Source organism: Tilletiaria anomala, assembly GCF_000711695.1.
Source record: "Tilletiaria anomala UBC 951 chromosome Unknown K437scaffold_175, whole genome shotgun sequence".
NCBI classification, from domain to species: domain Eukaryota; kingdom Fungi; phylum Basidiomycota; class Exobasidiomycetes; order Georgefischeriales; family Tilletiariaceae; genus Tilletiaria; species Tilletiaria anomala.
Genome location: NW_013546847.1, coordinates 1 through 22,055, shown reverse-complemented (window position 1 = coordinate 22,055; position 22,055 = coordinate 1). Strand labels below are relative to the sequence as shown.

Below are 22,055 nucleotides of genomic sequence, written 5' to 3'. Positions count from 1 at the left end.
GCTGCACCTCGCGCAGGCGCGCGCGCTCCGCCTCCGCCTTGGCCTCCTCGTGCAAGATGGCGTCGTAGCGCAACATGTAGCCGCGTGCGATCGTCTTGGCGACGCGCTCGTCCTGCTCGTCCTCCATGAGGCCGTACGCGAGATCGAGCGCCTCGCGACGCTTGTACGCCTCCTCGCGGTAGCGCTCCAACGCAGGCGCCCACAGTGGCACATTCTCGTCCGTCTCGAGGTCCGAGTCATCCTTATTCTTAACGATGCGTAACTTTTTGCGCTTCGCTGGCTGCTCGTCCTTGTCTTTAGAAGAACCTACCGCTGTTTGCGACTCGGCAGCAGCTGCTGTAGCTCCGGCGGAGATGGGCTTGCTGCCGCTACCGGTGTCTTTGGCTCCTGCAGCTGCAGCTGCGCCACCCTTGCTGGTGCGCTTGCCCTTGCTGTTGCGCATCGGCTGCCACTCTTCGTCGCTTGAGTTGCGTCCAGCCGAGTTGCGAGCACGGCGCGGGCTCGTGTTCTTGCTGTTGCCGTTGGCCTGCGCCGTGCTGCTGGAACCAGCGGCAGGTGCCTTGCGCTTCTTGCCCGACTTGACGAGCGGCGCCTCCTCACTCTCCGCCAAAGGGGCGTTGTCTCCGTCATCGTGTGGAGCTGCATGCGGTTGCTTGGCCGGCTGCGCTGATGTTCGCCCGCCGTGCACTGACCCACCTTCATCGACTTCGATCGGCACGTGATGGCCATGGCCGTTGCTCTGCGGCTGGTGCTGCGAGCCGTCGCGGATAGCCATGGCCTTGCGGATGGCCTCGTCGCGCCTGGGATCGAAGAGCTCGGGGTTGGCCTTGATGCGCGCGAGCGCACGTTCGCAGCCGCCGAACAGCACGTCCTGGTCCGCCTCGTAAGCCGGGTCGTAGTCGGCGTCGGTATTGTACGCATTCGTCTTGCGACGACCCGACGCATGCACGATGGCCGCCTGCTGCGCCGGCGTCAGGCGATCAAACTCAACGGAGCGCACTGGCGGCGGCCAGAGCCCGTTGCTGGAAGCAGGCGCAGATGGCGACGCGCTGCTGCCGTAACCGATCGGCGCCGGGAGCTGCGTGCCGGTCGTCACGGGCGGAGGAAGTGGGGTGGACGTCGAAGGTGTCCGCAGCACAGGCGCTGCAATCGGAGCGGTAACGCTATGCGGTGAGAGCGGAGAAGGCCGCGCCTTTTCGCGGCGTTGCGCGGGACCGTCATCGTCGTTGAGGATGCTGGAGATGGACATGCTCGGCCTAGTCGGGCTGCGAGCGTCCATAGCAGCTGCCTCGGCCGTCTCAGACTCAGACGACATTCTTCGGCTCTGTCTGTTGTGCTCGTCGCGTTGTCGACTTGGGTCTGTTCTGCGCTCGTTGACGTGTTCGTAGGAAGGTGCGATGCGCTGTTCATACTGAGTAAATGGATGAAAGGGCGGTCAGCTACGTAGTGCTCTCCGTGTTCGGGAGCGCGAGTTGCACGCTTACCCTAGTGTCTTCTATGCCGCGCTCGGCATGAGAACGCGACCAAGTGTCCATGTGCCGCGAACTTGCAGCGCTGCCCTGGTGGTCGTCATGGCGGTTGCTGCCGCTGCTACTGCTGGTGTTGATGCTGCGTCGAGAGAAGGACGGGCTGATGGTGCGCCTGTCGCGCGGCGACTCGCGCCCATCGATGGGAGACATTCTGCCCGCGTAGGTCGGGGGAATTGTCCAGCAGTCAGCAGGGGCTATAGTATAGCCTGCCTGCCTGCTGCGCTGGCTAGGGCCTGGTGATGAGCAGAGACGGAGACGTGGCGAGCCTGTTCTGTGCAAGTGGGCCTCGAGTCCTATACAAAACCCCGGGAACTGGCTGGCTGCTCGGTGCTCGCTCTCAGCTGTGGCACGCCCTGCCACTCGCACACACGCACACAAACACTCTCTCACACACCCACGCACACACACGTGCTTTTGCCACTGGTGCGATGTATGGACGTTGATCAGGGCACTGCTCTATGATGATTCTGATGCTAATGCTGATGCTGCTGCTGCCGCGATAATACCTGACGGGGAGAGTAAAGGGCTGGAAGGGGGGGACGGGCGCGGGCGGGCGGATGGGGAGGAGGGTGTGCCGCGGTGTGGTGTGCTTCCGTTCACGTTTGCCTGGGTGTGCTGCTGACCCATACATCCCATACTTTTCATGGCTGCGGTGCGGTGCGGTGGCGCTTTTCGCTGGCGGTTGTTGTGTGGGATGGAGAAGCGTGTAACCCTTCAGCGATGCTCCGCCTCTCAGCGTTTTCTTCTCTCTGCCAGCAGCGCCCAGCGCTCACAGCCCGGATACATGCCTTCCTACTTCTTCCGCTTCTCTCCCTCTCGTTGCATGAGCTGCCAACGCACGTCGCGTTACTCCTCCCCGCACATCAATCACCATCACCAGGGACATTCTATGTATGCGCGAGCTGGGGCTGGGAGGCAGCCGCCAGTGCACCCCTGCCGCGCGCGTGCCGTACTGCCTTGCGTTCGTGTGCGAAGAAGACCCCCCTTCCCCCCCCCCGGCAAGCAAAAAAGCCCACCTGCCTAGAAAGTTGTTGGTTCCGCTTCCGAAAGAGCGTCACCCGCTCCATTGTCCCGCAGATTAGGGTTAAATTGCAAGCGCGCAGTCGCTTCCCATTGAAAAATCCCATCTCGGCCGACTCATGTACCGAACGAAACACAGTTAGTGGTGTACATGTATGGATGCTCTCCATGGTTGCCCTTGCTTTTTGAATGCCATACGCGCATTCCAGCGACAGTTCTGTACACCTCGTCCCCACGCCCTTCTCCGCCACGCCCCATGCATGTGCCATCGTGCTGGCAAGCCGGACAACGGCGGCGAATGAACGCACCACCATCACCACCAGCGCGCATTCGACCCGTTTCCCCACGCCATGATGGACGGCGAGGCCATGGACATGGACCGCGAGCCGCCCCCTGCGCCAGCGGATAGCAGCATCACTGAGGCACCAATGCCGCACAGCGACGCTGCTGTCGCGGACGTGTCGATGGCCGATGGGAGCACGACCGAGGCGGACCAGCCAGCGGCAGCGCAAGGAGAGCAGCCATCTGGGGCAGACATCAGAGTAGTATCAGCAGCAGCCGAAGAAGCTCAGGCAGCGGCCGGCCAAGGCGATACAAGCCCCGTCAAGCCGTGAGCAACTAAAGAACCTTACCCTCCGTCCTCACCATACACTGTTGTTTCGCCGCGCTCTGACTTCACTTTCCCACCTTCCCTCCCTCCAGACCGCATGGCAGCGCTCGGGCACAAGCCGTCAAGCTCGCTGATGGCGATCCGATCCTGCGTAACGACCTGCAGCACAACCTTCTCGCACACCTCTTCGGCGACACGACGCGCTGCTTTACCAACCCACGCCCCGGCATCCGCGCCGAGGGCGGAGCCGGCAGCGATAAGTTCGCCAAGGGGCCGCCGGACGTGATCTGTGCGCCTGCCTTCCCCGAGGGCCAGGCGGAAGGCACGACGCGCCGCTCGGATGAGACACCCGAAGAGTATGCGGCGTGGAAGGACCGCTTGGAGAGGTATAAAGCCAGCAAAAAGAAAGCGTTGGAGCGCGCCAAGGCGGCACAAGAAGCCCAGCTGGCAGCAGAGGATGGTGCACCCGCGCCAGTGTCAGGACAAGCAGCAGAACCACATCCGGCCGCAAATGCCCCGGACGAAGAAGAATGGCCACAGAATGGTGCCGAGAAGCTGACTTTCAAAGAGCTATATCTCGAGAGTCTCGTCACATCGAGCAAGTGCACGAAGAGCGTTCGGGCGAATCTCCTCAACGATCCGATCTACGCCGAAGCGCTGGCGAAGGTCTGTTTCTTGCTCAACGTCGGGCGCATGAACACGACGCTGGCATTTTACCCGGAGATGAAGACGATGCTCCGCTCCTACCACGCCATCCCGTCGATCCAGACAACCGAGACGACGCGGCGCAGCCTGCAGGACTCGCCGCGCCTCAAGGCGTTGCTCAAGTCCCAGCAACTTGCCAATGAGAAGCCCGGCGCGACCAGCGGCGGGCCCCCGCCAAGCGCCGCAACGATCGCTGCCGCGCGTGCGGCACAGGCAGCCGGCCTGCAGGAGGCCCCGGCTACGTTAGACGAGCTGGTTGCCGAGCGCTTCGTCAAGCAGAGGCTGCACCCACCCACAAGTATCATCAGCCTTGTCTTCCTGCTCTGCACGCACGCGGAGGAGGTTGCACAGCTGCACTTCTCCCCGCCTGTTGACGGCTGGGCTCTCCTCTTCCCCGACCCCGACGCACCCATCCCATCGGGTCAGCGCACACGTGCTTTCCTATGGCTCACATGGCACTACCTCGAAGGCGGTGCTGCGTTGCCGCCCGGCGGCAGCGACGGCAGTGTGCACAGCGGCAGCGCGGCTTGCAATCCATTTGCCGATGAGCACTCGCTCCGAAGCGTCGAGATCGCGCGCAAAGTCTGGGGCTTGCTGGCACCCGCTGAGCAGGACGAGATGCACAAACACGGGCGGTGGCGAGGCGTGCCAGCACCGCTCAAGGCGGAAATGTTCAAAGACGACGCGGCATATGAGGAGGCCAGGCAGCTGGCGGAGGCGGAAGGAGAAGCAACAGCAGAGGGAAAAGGTGAAGGCAAGGACGTTGCAGCCGTCGCCACGACGACGAACCTGCTGTTTCGTATCCGCGCCCCGCGCGTGGACGTTGTCGCGCCCGAGGCGATCGCGCAGGAGAATGTCGACACGCCCGAAGAGCTTGAGTTCGGCGAGGCGATGCAGAGGCAGCGCACGGAATTTGTCAACAAGATCGTTGAAGAGACATCCGGGCTCGCCGCTGGCGATGCTGGCGAGGACGGCAGCTCGTCTGCGCCGAGCGAGGCGCTCGCCGCCGCCGCGGCAACGGCGGGCAGGGCAGAGCGCGGTGCATCGGGTTCGCCCGCGCCAGGTGCCATCGGAAACAAGGGCAAGCTGAAGCGACTTTCCACCGGTGGTGCTAGCGGCAGTGGCGGTGCGGCGGCTGCGAGCTTGAAGAAGAGGATGAGGGCGCAGGCTGCTGCCAATTCATCCGCTGCTGCGGCCGCCATTTCAAAGGAGGAGGTCGATACGCCATCCAAGTCGACGTCCTTCAAAGTGACGCTTCACTCGAAGAAGGACAAGGGCAAAGCGGTAGCGACAGCGACACTGGCGCGAGAATCGCGCGGCGCAGATAAGGACGACGAAGAAGATGACGAAGACGACCACGACGATACACGCTCCTCCTCCATCGCCCCTTCCACCGAGGATATCCTCGAGAAGCTGTGGCACAAGCCACTGCTCAGCCCCTCCCTCGCGCTGCCTGGCCGCGACTCCATGTCGCGGCAGGCCTGGCGGCGCATCCTCGAGCGCGCCGCACAGGGCATCGGCGATGCGAGCTACAATTCGGACAACGAGGAGCAGGCCGACTACGAGGCAAAGGACGACAGGGTCAAGCCTAAGTTGGAACTCGCGCGCATGCTCCACTGCATACGGAATAGCCGCGTCGTCACTTCCTTCGTTGAAGGAGACAATGACAGGGCTGCACAGTAATCTTTGTAGTGCAGAAGGAATGGCAGTAGCAACACCAGTGAGGAGGAGTTACAAGACGAGTGCGGAACCAGAACATGAATTCTTCATATCTGATTTCCACCGGGCGGGACGGGCCCCGGCTGTAATACATAGCCATTCTGCTTCATCTGATCACATGCCACCTGTACCTGGTCCTGAGGCGAAGGTGGCGCACAGCCTGCCGACCGCGCTGGCCCTGGCGCCGGCCGAGGTGCTGCTCTCATGAAGTCGGGCGAGTCACTCGCGTAAAGGAGCCGTGGCTGTGGCTGATTGGTCAAAACGGGCAGATGATGCTGCTGCTGTTGCCGTTGGATCGTATAGGAAATAGGCGGCGGACGCGCGCCTTGGTTGGGTCTATTCACGAGATCGGCCACGCTTACGTTGAGTCTGGGTTTGTGCCGAAGGCCAGCATTCGGTGGCCGAGTGCCCACGCTGGTGCTGTGCCCATTCAATTTTCCCAAGGCAACAGCAGATATTGCCTGTGGCGAGGCCGATACCAATGGGGACGGATTCGCTGGAGCTGCATTGAAGCCTTGAACACCCCTATGGGGGGTTTGAGGACTCAAGCGGGAACTGTCCGACACGCCCAAAGGCGTCAATTCGGCCTCAGGAAAACTCGTGGAAGCAGTCTTCGGAAACCCTACAGCGCCATTGATCGTCAGACCGCCTCTCGACATCGTGCTGGGCTTTGTCAAGGCTTGTATACTCTCTTCAATCTTGGCAATCATACTCGCCCTTCTTTGGGGACTCTGCTCTTGAATCGCCACCTCCGCAGCACGGGTAAGCCGAGGAATGTTCAAAATGTCAATTCCCGCCTTCCACCGCAAGAGGTTGAGGGGACTAAGATGGATCGACAGGATCGGTGCCTCAACTACTGCTTCAGCGGCTTCTGGCGTGGGCGTGGCCGGCGAAGTTGTGGTCACTGCTGCTGCACTTGTCACTGTTGGCGACAGTGATGCGCGCTGTGCTGTGGACGAGTGTGGGGATGGCCCTGAATGCAGCCTTGGGGTTGATCTCGGTGCCGTCCGCAACAGCGTCTGCGGATCCTGTGCCTTTCCAGAAGCGGCCTGGCTGGACACGATAGTTTGTCGCGGCGGTGCTGGTGGTCTCGGACGTGTTTGACTTGCTACATGTGCTAGGACTTGAGCTTGGGCTTGAATTGGGCTTACAGCTTGGGCTTCGTTTAGAGCCTGTGATTGCAAGTTTGACGCTCGGTACGCTTCTACGCTTCGGATGAAAGCATGATATGCGACGCCCCATGCGTGGTTAGAGATCAGTTGCAAATCGAGCTGATCTAGGCCAAAATTGGGCAAGTTGCGCAGATGCAGTGGCAGCTGATGTTCCTGCACGACTCCGAAGATTTGTGATAGGGCAGCTTCTGGGAAGCTCATATGTGCCGCAAAATACTTCAGCTGCGGCACCGTCAGAGACGGTCGTTCTTTGTACGGGACAACAGGCGGAAGGGCAACACCGTTTTGCGCCCAGCCTTGAAGCTTTTCAAGTCGCTCTTTGCTCATTCCCATTAACAAACCAACCCGGAGGATTTGAGGCGGCCACGTCGAGATTCCATCGTCTTTGACGTTATTCCTCAGCCTTTCTCGCATCGCCGGCGTCCCTGCAACGGCGAGAGAAGTCGGAGCTTCTGCATAGGCAGCGCTTGTCGTAGAGGCCGGCCTCACGGGCGGTCGAGGAGGTGCAGACTTTGACGCGCCCGCACTTGAGTCATTGGACGACGAATTTGGACCCGACGGCTTTAACGTACGTTGAGCAGCTATTGCAGAAAGAGAAGCGGCTGCCTTTGTTGACTGAGGGGAGGCAGGCATCTGCGCTCTGCCTTGAGCACCGTTCGTGGTAGTTGGCTCGCCTTCCTTGTCGAATGGAGAGTCTCGCGGGACGAACTCCTGTTCATCCCTACCATTCTTGGCCGACTTCTTGCGCATCGCCATGCTTTCGCTGGAATCGTCGCCCGATGTCCGAGCCCTTAATACTAGATTCTCGTTGAGGTTTGCCTAAGGATTCCCCGAGAGTCAGCTCTGTATCTGTCACGTCACCACGAGAGTCACTCACGAAAAGTTGATTGCGCTTTCGCGGACCCAACAACTGAGCCTGTTTTTCTAAATTCAACTTCGCCGATTCCTCACTCTGCTGCTGCAACAGATTTGCCCAAAAGCTTTCATCTTCCCCGTGCGTGTGCTTATCGGCAGCAAGCCCCTCTGGCGACTCCTCTTGTTCCCACATGCGAGCGAAAAAAAAATTGCTGCCCAGCGTATCCTTGCTCTGACTTGCCGTGGCGATGTTCTTGGGCCCTTCCTCCCCTTGACGACGACAAAGGATGGCTTCAATGTCCTCGTCGCTGAACTTGATATCCTTGTCATTTTCCTCGACGCCGTTCTCCTCGAAAAGTGCTTGCGCACCGAACTTGAGAGTCGATTCCAACACGTCTGGTCTGCTCTCCTCGTTCTCCAAATTCTGCACGACCAGGTGATCCAAAAGCAGTTTTAGCTTGGCGTTTTCGACGATCTTTTCTTCCACCGTCGCCTTGGACACCAGCGTAAGGCAGAGGACGTTCTGCCAATCGAGCGGTCGAATCAGCATTGAGGCCGCGGTGAATGAATGCCCAAAAACTGACCTTCATCTGTCCAATGCGATGGGCACGCGCGATCGCTTGCAGATCCACATGTGGGTTGAAATCAGGATCAAATATCTGCAGATGGGGCGCAAGGGTCAGGATGGCAGGCTGGCAGCATCACCTTTGGCTGGCCGAGTGACTTACGATAACTGTGTCTGCGCTTGTCAGGTTGATGCCCACGCCGCCGGCTCTGGTCGAAAGCAAGTAGATGAAGTACGGCGAATCCGGCGCGTTGAAGGCATCGATACCCTTTTGCCTGTGCTTCAGGCCCGTAACACCATCCAAGCGCAGATATCGATAGCCCATCTCGACGATAAAGTCCTCGACAAGCTCGAGATTGATAACAAACTGACTGAAAAGCAGAACGCGATGGCCACGCGCCTTCAGCTTTGGCAGAAGAAGCTGGCAGCATCCCAAGTCAATGTGGTTAGAAAAGATGATCTCGCGAAAGCGTGCGGGCTTACCTTTAGAAAAGCGAGCTTCCCGCTAGCATCAATCAATCTGCTCAGCTTCTGCTTCCTGCTGAGGTATCGGTCGTCCAGGTCGGCAAGCTGCGGATTGATCAGATATCTGAAGAGGGATGAATCAATGGACATGCATCAGCTGTAATGCTCCAGATAAACTCAATCGTTAAGACTCACGCATGTTGGCAACACTTGCGAAGCTGCATCAGAATGTTCAGAATGCCAGGCGTAACCTTCTTTCTCTTTTTTCCTGGTGCAGTTTGTGCGGCTGCTGTGAGTGCGTGGATGTCCTTGACGTTGCCTTCGAGGATTGACTTGTATATCTTCTTTTGAAGCGGTCTCAGCGACGTGCGCACGATCAACTCCATCTTTGAAGGCAGTGACAACACCTCTGACTTGACTCGTCGGAGGAAGAATGGCTTTAGACGCGGCTGCAGCTCCTCGATAAGCTCAGGAGTAAGAACTTCGTATTTGGCCTTGAGCTCCTCAATATCCTGCCACTTGTCTGAGGATAAAAATCTGAGCAGATTGAAGAGCTCGCCAACGTTGTTGTTCAACGGCGTCCCCGTCAACAAAAGTCGATGATGTGTGTCAAGGGTGCTGAGGCGCTTGTGCAGTTGATTGCTGGATCCGCTCTTGAGGTTGTGCCCTTCGTCGACAACCAGCACCTCCCAGCTATGGACTTTATGAATGGGCCCAGGATCACTCCGCATAGTGGTGTCGCCCACAATGACAACATCTGCCTTCAGCGGTTGGTACTCTGCAGGTGGCGGGCTGCTGTGAAACAGCTCGTATCGTTCGATGACCTTCCGACACTCCTCGCCGCCGTAGTATGGCACGACTTGCAGTGCGGGCAGCCATTTCTCGAACTCTCTGACCCAGTTGGGCAGCGTGCTGTTCGGAACGACGATAAGAAAAGGGCTAAGCTCTTCGCGATAGTATAGCGACCCGATGAATGATATGATCTGGACGGTCTTGCCAAGACCCATCTCATCAGCCAGGATGCCCGGTTGCTGGTGGTGCCAGCCGTACCGCAGCCAATTCAGGCCCTCCATCTGAAAATCCAGCAGTCTTCCGCCTTCCAGCCACCTTGGCTGTGACTTAATCGGAGTGAAAGGCGCCTGAGTCCTTTGCTCACGCTTGATTTCATCCTGCGCAGTGGGTTTTCGTACGAGGACGTCACGACCGTTCAGGTAGCGCTCGAAAGATCGTACGCACGCCATCTTGAATTCCTTGTCTTCTTGCTGCATATCGGATAAGTCCTGCCAGGTGCATTTTTCGTACCCTTGGTCACCCCACTTGATGAGCGCATGAGAGATGTGCTCGAAAGACTGTGCCGCACTGGTAGGGATAGTGTGAACAGTGCCCTCCAATTCGTCGATGTAGATGAGGCCGGTGATGTCAATCGGAGGCGCGCCACCATCGCCTTTGAGGAGCTTTTTCTTCTTTTTGAATTCGGTGTTCCTGACCGCCGCTTCTGTCTCCTCACTGCCTTCCAAGATGGACGGGTGGAAATATACGTCCAGCATCCGCTCTGGTAAGAGCCACGCTTTAGGGATGCGCTCTACAGCATGCACATCCTCTGCTGGTGGACCGCGGAGCATGAGGAGGACGTCTGCCTCCTCTTCCGCCGCATTCATTGTTTGCTTCAGAATAGCCGCCTCGTCCATCGCGTTCGCGTCCTTGATGGCCTGAGTAGTCAGCTGCACGCGTTGACGATTGTCTTCCAAAGGCTCCAGCTCGAGCCGAGTGCCATGTTGCAGAAAATGCTTGAGCTTCAGACTGGTGCAAGACAGCCACGCATGCGGCACCCAAGCGAGCTTGCGGAAGGACTGTCGCTCAAACTTGACCAAATACTCCCTTCGACCCAAGTCGCCGAGCTCCTCATCTTGCTCACCTTTAGCCTCCTTACCTTTCAGAGACACCGCTCTGCTCCACAGACTGCCACTGCTTCGTTCCGTCCGGCTCTCCCCCAGCACGTAGCGCCAAGCGATGATCTCGTCGACTGCCGCCCATTTGTGACAGTCCAAGCATTGCCAGCCGTATTTATGTTGCACCTTGTATGCTGCTCCATGCTCGTCCTCTTCGCCTTCCACCAGGCATTCGTAGTGCGCCGTTCTCAAGCATCGGAGACACCTGAAGACGGGTCTCGCATAGTCTCCCAGTGCAGAAACATTGTCCTCGTCCTCTTGACCCCATCTTTCCATCGCCTCCTCCTCTGTCCTACCGACAGTGTCAAGGCCACACATGTAGCACATGGCGGGCTTGGTGTAACAGGATTCACAGGGAATATCTTCTCGCTCGACATTGCTCGCGATCTCCCTGACTGGCTTGAACCCGGTTGGGAGATTGGCGTTGAGATCTGCCAGGATGGTCTTCTTGCGCCTTCCTTGTAGACAGTCCCAGTGGAGCGGTGCGGTGCAGTCGGTGCATCGTAGCCAGCCTCCTTTTCGCTCAATGTCTGCCCTCATCTCCGCTTTGGAAGACTTGTCGTCATCCGTAGAGGTCTCGGCATAGCCGTCGGCGGGTCGTTTGAGGCGGTCTGTACCGTACCAAACGGATGCATCGCCACCTCTGCTTTTTCGCTTCTTCTTGGGTGATTTAATCTTGTTGATCTTTCGAAGTTCTTTAAGAGTGGGAGCGACATTGCATTTTGAGCAGCTGTGTACATGTTGCCCAAGTAGCCTCGCCGTCACTACAGGGGTCTCGCTGAGATGAGAGTCTGGGTCCAAAATGCTGGGACTCACACTGGCCAGTGATCATCGATGAGGCGCAGCTTCTTCGCCTTTTCGTTTTCACGCTGCCGATGTGCCATCGAAGCATCTTCCGACAGACCTGGCTCTAGCTCATCAGCCTCTTCTTGACTGCTGTCCACTTGCCCAGCCTGTGCCCTGATTTTGCCCTTGACGTTTCTAGAGCGTCCCCTGCCAATGACTGGGGTATCACTATCGTTGTCACCCCCGGAATACGATTCAACGATGCGCTTCTTGCGCTGATTCGATTGATCCTCGGACAAGCGTTTCTTGCGCTTCTCGCCCGCGCCAAAGTGCCCTCTGCCTCTTGCTCCTAGGGGAGCGTTAGCCGAGGAACATGAGGCGCTGAGCATGTCGTCGTTGTCGCTCCCGGCTGCGCGGTTCACCCGCGACGCCTTGGTTCCCTCGCACGACTGCCTTCGCGACATGACGAGTACGCCTGCTCGTTGTCGATGGACACTCGAAAGCTGACACCAGCTCTCGAGAGCCCAAAAACAAGGCCGGGCTAGAAACACCGAGGTTGCGATGATAAATGCAAAAGACGTCAGTCGCGTCAGTTCGCCGTGGGTGTGAGCAAAAGCCAAGGCACGTCGCCCTCTGGTCTTTGTCTGCTCTCATCTTTACTCGTTAAAGGCCTCCTGGTGGGGGGGGAGGGGCGGCGCGTCTGGTGCGTGACAAAAGCGCGCCTGTCACGCATCGCCTACAGAAAAGCTCGATTTGAGACGCGTATGTCCAACACTCTCTGTGAGCCTTCACATTTATCAAGTTACCCACCAGCTTTTCCACAGGGTATAGATCGTCCTAAGTAGTCGAGCTGTAACGAAGGAAGGCGCCGGACCTGGCTCGTTTTTCTCTTCGCCATGAGTATCACAGCCGCTGCAGGATCGTCGCAAGACGGGACCCCAGCCTACGAGTTGCCTTGGTAAGTGATCACGCCTTGCGATGCGTAAAGCAGCCATGGGCCTATGCTGATGAGGTGTGCTCATAATTCTTCAGGGTGGAGAAGTACAGACCGCTCAAATTAGACGATGTCGTCGGCAACAAACCGACGATCGAGAGGCTCAAAGTCATTCAGAGGGATGGAAACGTGCCGCACTTGCTCATATCAGTGAGCAAGCCTCCTGGAGGGCTGCCGCCAGTCATGTTATATGAGCTACTCACTTTCTGCCTGCCTCGCACACGCAGGGGTTGCCCGGGATTGGGAAAACTACCAGCGTGCATTGCCTTGCACACGCCCTATTGGGCGATGCGTACAAGGAAGGGGTACTAGAGTTGAATGCTTCCGATGAGAGGTGCGCTCGCCATTGGCCGACTGTTCCAGAGGCCACAGAAGACACGCTTATGCCCACTTCTTTTGCAGAGGTATCGATGTGGTACGAAACAAGATCAAACATTTCGCGCAAAAGAAGGTGTCTTTGCCAGCAGGGCGGCATAAGATTGTGATTCTCGATGAAGCAGACAGGTGAGGTTGGGCAGGTCAGGTCGGGGACTCGTTCCGCATGGTCTCATTAGTATATGCCTGCCTTGCCGTGTGACAGTATGACATCTGGCGCACAGCAAGCGCTGCGACGCACTATGGAAATTTACTCGAATACGACCCGCTTTTGTTTCGCTTGCAATCAATCCAACAAGATCATCGATCCATTGCAGAGTCGGTGCGCCATTCTCCGCTACACCAAGCTCAAGGATGAAGAAGTGCTGCAGCGGCTACTGGAGATCTGCGAGACAGAAAAGGTGAGTCGCTCGAGTCCAGTACTTCACATAGTTGTCTCGTGAGGGATAGACCGGCTGACAGATCGGGGTTGAATTGGACCTACCAGGTACAATACAGCGACGAAGGCCTTGGCGCGCTAATTTTCACCTGCGAAGGCGATATGCGACAAGCGATCAACAATCTACAGTCGACCTGGACAGGCTCAGGGTTTGTCTCGCCGGACAATGTTTTCAAAGTGTGTGACCAGCCGCATCCGCGGGTGATCCGCGCGGTGCTCAAGTCATGCCAGAAAGGCGACGTGGATACGGCGATCGAGCGTCTGGATGAGATCTGGAGCCAGGGCTACTCTGCGCTGGACATCATAACGACACTCTTCCGTGTCGTCAAGACGCTGGATGGCATGCCCGAGGCTCTCAAGCTGGAATTCATCCGTGAGATCGGCTGGACGCACATGCGCATCCTCGAGGGCGTCGCAACGCTCGTTCAACTTGGCGGCCTCCTTGCGCGACTGTCAAAGATGGCCATCAAACCCGATGCATTCAACGTGTGACATACAGTCACCACCTTCGTGACTCCGTGTATACCCCATCCGCTGAAAGAGCACGCATTGCATTCACGCACGCACGCACTCCCACTGAGCACGCATGTTCAAGAAACGCGGGAAAGTATTGCGCATTGCCCATTCTGATGTGTCAAGGTACAAAGAAAAGGAGAGTAGTTCGGTCGGTCTCTGCCCTATAGCTTCAAGAAAGAGAGCCCAGTAGGTTACTGCCGTCCTGTCGGTACAGGAATCTATTTCGACGAATCCCAAGAGAAGTTCGCAGGCAAAAGCGAAGGCGAAGGCGGGAAAATGCGAATGTGGAAGCGAAAGCTGTGAATGAAGAAGGCAGAATCAAGAGCGGTTGCCCGCTGTATCTTTTGCTAATGTACACCGCAGGTGATTGCACAGTGTAGGTGTGGCCCGTGACCGAGCTTCCCCTAAAAGGAGAGACGCTAGTTGGAGTGGTGGGGTTGCAGAAACCGAAGTTAGATTCGAAATGAGCGTGTGCTGTGTATCCGAAACGCGATCATGCGCTGGGTACACATGACGTATGCCGATGATAATGTTGATGGTGATGTAAATGAAAGCAGCAAGCCGGAACATTTGTGTTGAGACAGCGCGTGTGATACCCGAGGAAGTTGCGACAAGTCAATCCCGAAAGTGAAAGGCCCGGTCCGTTGGTTGGCGCGCACAGCAGCGCCTAGTGGCTGCAGCTGCTCGGGCGGTGCGAGTGGACTGAGTAGCTAGCATTGTCCTCCTGGTCAGCCTCCATCGAGTGGTGATCATGCGACGAAACGTGAATGGATGGCGAGATCTCATAGCCGTCATCGAACGGGTTGTTGCTGTTCCGCACCGCGAGGCTGCTCCTGTATCCGCGCTGACCGTGCTGCATCTCGCTGCCGTTGCCGACGTACAACACCTGCGAGGGATCCCCGAGGTTCGGGGTGTGCGCGTGCCGGCCTTCGTGCGCAGCGACGGTAAGGCGGTCCAGGTTATTAGTGTTGCCAGCTGACGCGAGCTGCAAGGTATCCAAGGCGAGGTAACGCGTGTGGATCATGCTAAAGTCGATTGAGGCAGCGTCGTCGTCCACCAGCACACTATTGGTGTGGTGGCTCTGCTCGGACGCCGTGACATAGCCGTGACCGTGGGAGATTGCCGAGGAGAGGCCGCCAAGCGACATGCCGGAGGCCGAAACGACGCTCACGCGGCTAGGGTTCTGCTCATGGTTGTGTGACAAAGGTGCTTCTGACAATGTCGGCGCCGTGGTAGTGGTGAAAGTGTGGGTGGACGATGCGGCCTCGTTTGAATGTCCCCCGTCAGAGAATGGGTTAATGTTGGCGTTGCCAAATGAGCTGAAGGGGTACACAGCTGCGGCCGGTGCGACAGGCGTGATGGGCGAATGCGGCACCTCCGTCATGAAGTCGTGGTACGCCGGGCCGTTAAACTGCATGTTCGACTGCCGACTCTGCAATTGACCAGGAACCCACGAGTCCTCGGACGAACGCGAAACACGATCACCGTCGATGCGATCCTGGTACTTGCCGGCTCCGACGAGTCCTGCGCCAAAGGTCATGCCGCGCTTGTAGTTCCTATTGAACGTGCGCGCACGGCCAGTGGCGCCGAGCGTGCCGGCAGAGGCAGCGACGGCAGCCTTGTGTCTTCGGCGCCTGCGGACGATGAGGAAGACGATGGCGGCGATGAGGACAACGAGGATGACTGCGATGGGCGCGGCGATCTTGGCAGAGTTGGAGCCGGATGATGACCCATTGGCGCCGCTGCTGCTGGAGCCTGGCAAACTACCGGAGTCGCCGACGCTTCCAGAACCTGTTGATCCGAACGCAGGGGTGGTGCCTGTTGTCCCGTCTCCACTCTGGCTAGAGGCGCCAGCGTCAGTCGCAGCACCACCATCGAGGGCGGCGCCGTTGGCTCCTGTGCTTGCGCCAACAGTGCCAATCGTCCCGCCGGCACCGGCGGTACCCGTGGCGATGCCGATGGCCTTGGGGTTGGCGATTCCCGGGGAGCTGAGTGAAGGGTTGAACGGAGGCCTCTGCCCTGAATACGTGCCATTGTTGCCCTGGCCATTGCTGCCCGGTGGATTGGGGCCTCCAGCGCCACCATTACCCCCGTTTCCGCTGTTGCCTCCGTTGCCACCGCCATTTCCTCCTCCGCCATTGTCACCGCCCCCATTTCCGCCGCCACCACCGCCAGACTGAATGCGCAAGAAAGGAAGCGGTATGAGTGTGTGGAATCCGTGAAAATGCGTCGGGAGCGATGCGGAGGACACTCACGGAGTGATCACCTGTCGCGCGCGAGACCCAGAGGCAAAGATGATAGACAAAGTCAGCATGCAAGCACTCTGAATGTGCAACTCGGCCTTGATAGATGCTCACCGCTAGTCAGAACAGGTTTAAGGACCGGAAGGCTCGCGACGACCGGTCCCACGACGGGCACGCTCTCGACGGCTTTGCCAAGGCCGTGTACAACCTTTGCGGTGCCATTGGCGACCTCTCCCAAGCCTGATACGATGCCTTTGACAGGTTTGAAGCTGGAGTCAGAAGAGGAATCTGAGCTCTTCGCTTCGGTAGATTCCTTAGACGCGGTGGTTGACTTGGAGGATGGTGAGGAGGCGGGCGCCTTGGCGGAAGAGGACGACGCGGCTCGGTGGGCAGATGGCGTCTTGGCGATGGGCGACTTGCTACTCGAGCTCGAATCTGAACCTGAGTCGACGAGGTCGTTAGCAACGTGGTGGACGAGGCCGTCGCGCATGGCAAGAGGAGTGGGAGCGTGGGAGACACGGTCTCGTCGCGAATGCGAACTTGAAGCGTGCCGCCTCTCGACGAACTGGGCCGACGCCTTACCTGTAGCAGAAGCGATGCTCAACGTAACTAATGCGAGCGGTGTTTGGGGTTTCATGATGGAAGGTGAAAAGGAGGGGGATGAGAGGGTGAAGGGCGTCGGACACAGGCCGAGTATATGAAGTTGGAGGAGCTGGCCCGCGTTAGCGTGGGGCCCGACCGGAGATGGGGAGCTGAGCCTGCGGATGAGTTTGGCCACACGCTCAGACCTGTCGGAATGAAGGGCAAGGGGACGCAGAGAGTGTCTCAGAATGAAGATAGCAACGCTCTCGCGACCTCGGTCTGCGAGTTGTCCAAGGCGGAAGCGTGAAAGAGGGCTGGCTGGACTTGATGGCTCTGGATCGTCGTCTTCCTCGGCGTCAGATAGGAACTGTTGCCAATTTGAGCGCGTCCCTATCGCTCGCCGATTGGGTGTGTGAGACAGTCCTCTTTTTTCTCTACTGCGAGACCGTCTGAACGCAGACCCTTCTCCACCTTTAGACGTGCAACGAAAGGATGACCTTGGACCACGATCTTAAGAGCAAGTTAACTAATAAACCTGATCCTCTCATCTGTTTCATCGAGACGAGAGAGCCCCTCCCTGCCTCTTTCTCTCCCTCCGTGCCTCACTCGAGAGCTCTTCATCGCATTGATTGCGATTGGGATGGTGGATGTACGTAAATAGCGTGATCTGCATACAGCAGTGCTGCCTCACGAAAAGTATGGGCGGGCAGCACTGTAGCAGTGTAGAGCTGAAGTGGCGGCGTGTCTTTCGCGAGTCCACCCGCGACACTTTACCAGTGAACGTGTGTGTGGACTTCTGTTCGACACTCATCAAGACCATTTGAGTTGACACGCTTGGAGCCTATTCCGAATTTAGGTTGTGTTGGAAAGCCACACTGCTTCCAGTGGCAGAGCACCAACCTTCTGACTGCATGTGTATGTTCCCGTAGTTATGTAGTTGAAACCAAAACCGATGCATGCATGTAAAAGAGATGTTCAGCAGTCATGTGCGTCACACCAGTCTCCAGGCCCCAGGGCTGCTCCAGGCGGTACATCTGCTCTTCAGATCTGACATCCGACATTGGCAGATTATGTGCATACCACTCCTCTCTCTCCAAGTCACCACATCGGCACTATGTATGGCAATGTATTAACATTCATACGAGAATATATTCATTCATACATACGTACTCCCATTATAGCACATATGGTATGTACATACATTGTCTGTCCTCGCAATTTGTAGGCAGATTGGCAACCACTTGCACAGAGCACTCCAGCCTTACACGACAGCACCAGGTCGATTACTATGTCCCCTTCGACCCCCACATACACAGCACCTTCTCTACCAGCCCAGCAGCGCCTCCTCCTGGTTGCCAGTCCAACCGGCCAACCAGGGCAGACGAAAGCCAAGTCAGGCCAGGCGACGCCCCACAGTCGACAGGGTCCAGGAAGGCAGGCCCAGGAGTTCGTGCGATCCCCACAAGCGGGAAATCGCGCAACTCAGCGCCTCGGCGCGTTTGCGCTTCAACGCTACCATGAACGTCCTCGATACTACACTTCATCACTGTTCACAAGTTCACACACAACTCGATCTCTGTAGAGAGTTGGTGGCTATTGTCGTGACTCTGTTTCAGTATGGAGATAATAGACCCTGCCAGTCTGCCACGCGTGTTGCGGTAGAACTCCTTCGCTAAAATTCGCTTTTAGCATGAAACCGTCTGTGGCTTTTCTCCTCTGTGGCGTCGGGTTTTTCAAAATAGAAAAGAAAAAGGCAACTTTCTAGGACAAGTTTACCCTTTCTCTCACGATCTTGCCACGGCCTTCCCGGCTCCCGCGTTCCGTGGGTCATGGCTCGCGTCTCACGACCCGATTCCCGGCCTTCCTGGCCCCCGCCTCCCCCCCAGGTAACATGCAGCAGGCTCTCACACTAAGCAGGCTCAATCATAGGCCATAGAGATCCCCCTCTTCGAAAAATAACGACATTTACCACCGCTCGTCCCATTTGCCTGACCGCCCGCGCACTGCGGAGTGCGGCACTGCTGCGGCCTGGCGCACAGTTCTTGACGCCTGACGCATCTGCAGATTGCAAACCCCAGCTCGGTTGTTCCGGGTTAAGTCTTGTGTGTCGTATGGTGTGGTCTATTTAGAGGGGTGTCATCGAAACATCAGTTTAATGGGTAAACAGGGAAGAGCCTGACAGCTCAACAAGAGACGCCTTCTGGTCTGCGCACAGTGCGATGTCGTGGGACGAAGAGCATCGTGGCGTGGCCCCGTCTGATATTCAGCGTCATGCATCACGGTCTTGCATTCTGAAGACCTTTGCAACTTGATCCATGTCATCGTGACACCTACACCTGATTCATGGTCGCCGGTCAAGGACACATCAGATAAGTCACGCTCGCGCACTCCCATTGCAAAACATCATCCACAACTGATCCATGGTTGACAGGCGATGCAGACAGCTAGACCTGCCGAATCAGAACCCCTAACTCTTCATGATGGTGTATATGGGTCTGGTAACTAGGATTTTCCCACTGGTTGAGCGGGTCGTTGTACGTGCGCGGCGCCTGCTAGAGCGAATTACCCTTTTGCTTGACCAGTTCAGCAATGTAAGCAGCCCCGGCGTTAGCCTGCGCGCCATTGCCGCTCTTCGGTCGGCCGCCATCGTACTTGGGCTAGGCAAAGTCGTCGCTGAATTGGAAGCAGCCGTACTTGTTCGCCTTTACGGTACATCCCGTCGACTCCATAGCGATTCCTACGAGGATGTGCAGTTAGAATTTGTGAAGCGTAGCTGCTTTCTGGATCGCAGCGTCGACCTATTGCGGTGAAGCGGGCGCATATTGATGAGCTGGTCAAACAGTATGACTTTCGAGACAACGTTTCTGAAAGCGAAGCCGACTGACGAAGCAGCATCGCCACAAGCAACAGCACCAGCGGCAGCGCTGCCTGCTGCCTTGGAGCTGAGCTTCTTGTTTCCCTTGCCCTTTTGCCCCCGGAACCGCCTTGCGAAGGCTGACGTGCGAAGAGTGCGTGGTATTCCGCCGGTACGTAGAGTGACCGCCTAGAGAGCAACAACGACGGGGCTAGAGTTGTGGAATCCCTAAAGTTGCGTTCAGAGATTTGGGGCGGTGCCAACGGAAGCTTTCGAGTGTGTTGCATGGTACGTTCAGACAGTCAAAGCGATGAAGACAGTCGCAGCAGCAGCGGTATTCAGCACGCGTTCTCACTACAGTAGCGGAGCGCGGTAGTGAGCAAAGCCTGGACCTTTATTATCTCTTTAACAGCGAGTGACTTCAGGACACTTAACAGTAATGGGTATCGAAATGGAGCACACAAATCCATTGGTGCTAAGGTAGAATGAGAAGCTAGGTGGAATGAGAAGATCGGACCGGCCGACAGGAACCCAGGGAGAGGGGCTATTGAAGAGGTCGAGACCTGATCAACGAGAAAGGATTTGGCAGGACTGATGGTAGCGGTGAGAGAGGTTAAAGAAGGAAGTAGAGGAATGAAGGTCGGAGATAGCAGTACGGTTTCTTTGGTGCCATCTTTATACATAGACAAACGGTTTGTCGTTACCGGCAATACACATGCGATGACATCGAAATGGCGCAGAAACTCTGGCCTGCTCTAGTCTGATCGGCGTCTCCCGAAGGCGTCACTGCAGCTCAGTCAGCGCCAACACGCGCCAAATCGAGGGATGGGCGAAGCCGGAAGCAGGTCATGTTGCCTTGTTCAAGAAGAGAGATGTAGCGAATGCCACAAGGCGCAAGTGCATTGGACAGGTGGAACTTCACAATTGGGCAAGTTGAAAGGGCACGCAAGCCGAAGCACCGCTGGATCTGGCGATGAATGACGTCAACAGGTAATGAAAGGCTGTTCAACCCGCCCTCTGACACCCAAGGCCGAGTGACAGAGCGACCAATAAGCATCAACCCATTCCAGCAGGACTTCTTGTTGTAAGTGTGGTGAAGTGCAGGGTATCTCGGCGTCCGCCGTGGCTTGTTGATTTTCGTACAAAAAAGGTTGCTTCGTTCCTTGACAAGGGCTTCGAGGCCGTTCCGCTCTACTTGTTAAATAAGAAGCGTCAACTTTGCACAAGCTTTTCGACTTCCCAAGTGACCATGCACCCTGAGTTCGACCGTATGGCAAAAGCATGTTTCTTCTAGATTGTACACTGTGGGGACTGCGCCTAGGATCCTCACCTCGATTTCGGGCATCATTTGAGGTACCAAACCTTAGTATTCATTGAGTACACACTTTGCTGGTTGCTCTTTGATTGCCTCTTCGTATGTCGGAAATGAGATAGGACTGTATCATGAATATCAGGGTTGGACGAGCAACCACAAGCCCCCATACTGCTGCGGTGATTTCAACATGATCGAAAACAAAACTTACAAAACACAAGAGAACAACAACGCATGGACAAAGAAAGGTACGCTTCCTCGACAAGCGAGCTGAACGCATAGCGCGCTGTAATGCGAACAAAGAACAGGCTACAATCATGAAGCAGTCCGGGGCTCTCAGGGGTGCGATTGGGTCTCGCCTCTCGCCAGGCCGCAGACGCCCAAGTTGCTAGTAGATTCATCCGGCGCCAAGGGGTATGCATGCGCGTGTAAACACGCCGGCAACTACATCCAACGCACGTTGGAAGCCCTTGTGACGGTGAAGCGAAGGTGCCCGTTGTTTGATCAAGTCTCCTTGCACCTGCTGCTGCCTAGCCGGAGGGCGGAGTAATGGTTTATGTAGTGGAACGGTCGCGAGGAGCTTGTATTTTGCTTGGGAATACTACGATACAGTTTTAAGCCAAGTTAAATCCCAGCGACTCTGCCGCAAGCTCCTCATAGGAACGACGCTCGAGGCTGTTGGAAACACCAGTGCTAGTCATCACGTCCAAGTTCTCGCCCAGGTCCGAGGCAGGCTTCTTGTTCCCATGCTTGTGCTTATGTGCGCCGGCAGGTGCATCGACAGGTTGCCCCAAGTGCAGCTTCCTTGACGAAATCTGTAGGGGTCCATGATCCACCAATACCAAGTCGGCGACCCCGTGACGATTAAACCGACTGGATCCCACTTGGTCGTCCCTGTTTTAAGTAGATACATGGCCGGGAGCTGGCTGAGGGCCCGAGAGAACTGCTTGAGGGGGGCGGAGAACTGCGGAGGTGGCGAAAGGAGGCCGGCTGCGAAAGCAAGGGTTGAGGGCGAGAACTTGGCGGGGAAGCCGTTTAGCTCTTGTCTGCGTTTGACGTCTGATCATTTACATCTTTGGATGATTTTTGCTCGACCTGGAACGAGGGAGCAGAAGAGACGACTGTGCCGATTCGGAAGTGAAGACGGTTGAGGCGCTCCGGTCCCGATTCAAATGCCTGGGTGCCGGATGTGAGCACGATTCTCCTGTCGAGAGAATGCGTATCTCCTCGCAAGTCGCCGTTGCTTTCTTGCAGGTGAGCGGCCGCGTCCCTCTCCGCCAGCGGTTCAGCATGTCCTCGTTCCATCATAGGCGCAAGGGAAGGGCCGCCGCCCGGTCCAGGAGGCATCATAGGACCAGCGCCAAG

General features: G+C 57.1%; 6 protein-coding genes across 6 annotated transcripts; 2 read left to right on the top strand and 4 right to left on the bottom strand.

The window, feature by feature from the left end:
* Window positions 1–2,012, bottom strand: K437DRAFT_57632 (uncharacterized protein; the record flags this gene model as incomplete). The annotated part of the gene is made up of 2 exons (XM_013384548.1): window positions 1,485–2,012; window positions 1–1,411 (listed from the first exon to the last, which is right to left on the bottom strand). Coding segments are annotated over exons 1-2 (1,606 nt in total), but the record flags the coding sequence as incomplete, so codon positions are not given.
* A 743-nt stretch (window positions 2,013–2,755) lies between these two features.
* Window positions 2,756–5,707, top strand: K437DRAFT_260180 (uncharacterized protein). Its single transcript, XM_013384547.1, has 2 exons — window positions 2,756–3,159; window positions 3,252–5,707. Exons 1-2 carry the CDS (start codon window positions 2,900–2,902, stop codon window positions 5,545–5,547), a joined length of 2,556 nt encoding a protein of 851 aa, XP_013240001.1. The 5' UTR covers window positions 2,756–2,899; the 3' UTR covers window positions 5,548–5,707.
* On the bottom strand, window positions 5,629–11,986 carry K437DRAFT_241288 (uncharacterized protein; the record flags this gene model as incomplete). The annotated part of the gene is made up of 7 exons (XM_013384546.1): window positions 11,406–11,986; window positions 8,836–11,319; window positions 8,659–8,764; window positions 8,339–8,596; window positions 8,195–8,269; window positions 7,633–8,133; window positions 5,629–7,574 (listed from the first exon to the last, which is right to left on the bottom strand). The coding sequence occupies exons 1-7, from the start codon at window positions 11,837–11,839 to the stop codon at window positions 5,631–5,633; spliced, it is 5,802 nt and encodes a 1,933-aa protein (XP_013240000.1). The 5' UTR covers window positions 11,840–11,986.
* Window positions 11,987–12,271: 285 nt separating this feature from the next.
* Window positions 12,272–14,062, top strand: K437DRAFT_296826 (P-loop containing nucleoside triphosphate hydrolase protein; the record flags this gene model as incomplete). Its single annotated transcript, XM_013384545.1, has 6 exons — window positions 12,272–12,333; window positions 12,408–12,519; window positions 12,597–12,703; window positions 12,772–12,873; window positions 12,950–13,145; window positions 13,232–14,062. 6 exons carry the CDS (start codon window positions 12,272–12,274, stop codon window positions 13,673–13,675), a joined length of 1,023 nt encoding a protein of 340 aa, XP_013239999.1. The 3' UTR covers window positions 13,676–14,062.
* Window positions 14,021–16,675, bottom strand: K437DRAFT_57528 (uncharacterized protein). The gene is made up of 3 exons (XM_013384544.1): window positions 16,057–16,675; window positions 15,955–15,965; window positions 14,021–15,875 (listed from the first exon to the last, which is right to left on the bottom strand). The coding sequence occupies exons 1-3, from the start codon at window positions 16,577–16,579 to the stop codon at window positions 14,367–14,369; spliced, it is 2,043 nt and encodes a 680-aa protein (XP_013239998.1). The 5' UTR covers window positions 16,580–16,675; the 3' UTR covers window positions 14,021–14,366.
* Window positions 16,676–19,024: 2,349 nt separating this feature from the next.
* K437DRAFT_57521 (uncharacterized protein) lies at window positions 19,025–19,859 on the bottom strand. Its single transcript, XM_013384543.1, has 2 exons — window positions 19,814–19,859; window positions 19,025–19,732 (listed from the first exon to the last, which is right to left on the bottom strand). The coding sequence occupies exon 2, from the start codon at window positions 19,663–19,665 to the stop codon at window positions 19,132–19,134; it is 534 nt and encodes a 177-aa protein (XP_013239997.1). The 5' UTR covers window positions 19,666–19,732; window positions 19,814–19,859; the 3' UTR covers window positions 19,025–19,131.
* Window positions 19,860–22,055: the final 2,196 nt, after the last annotated feature.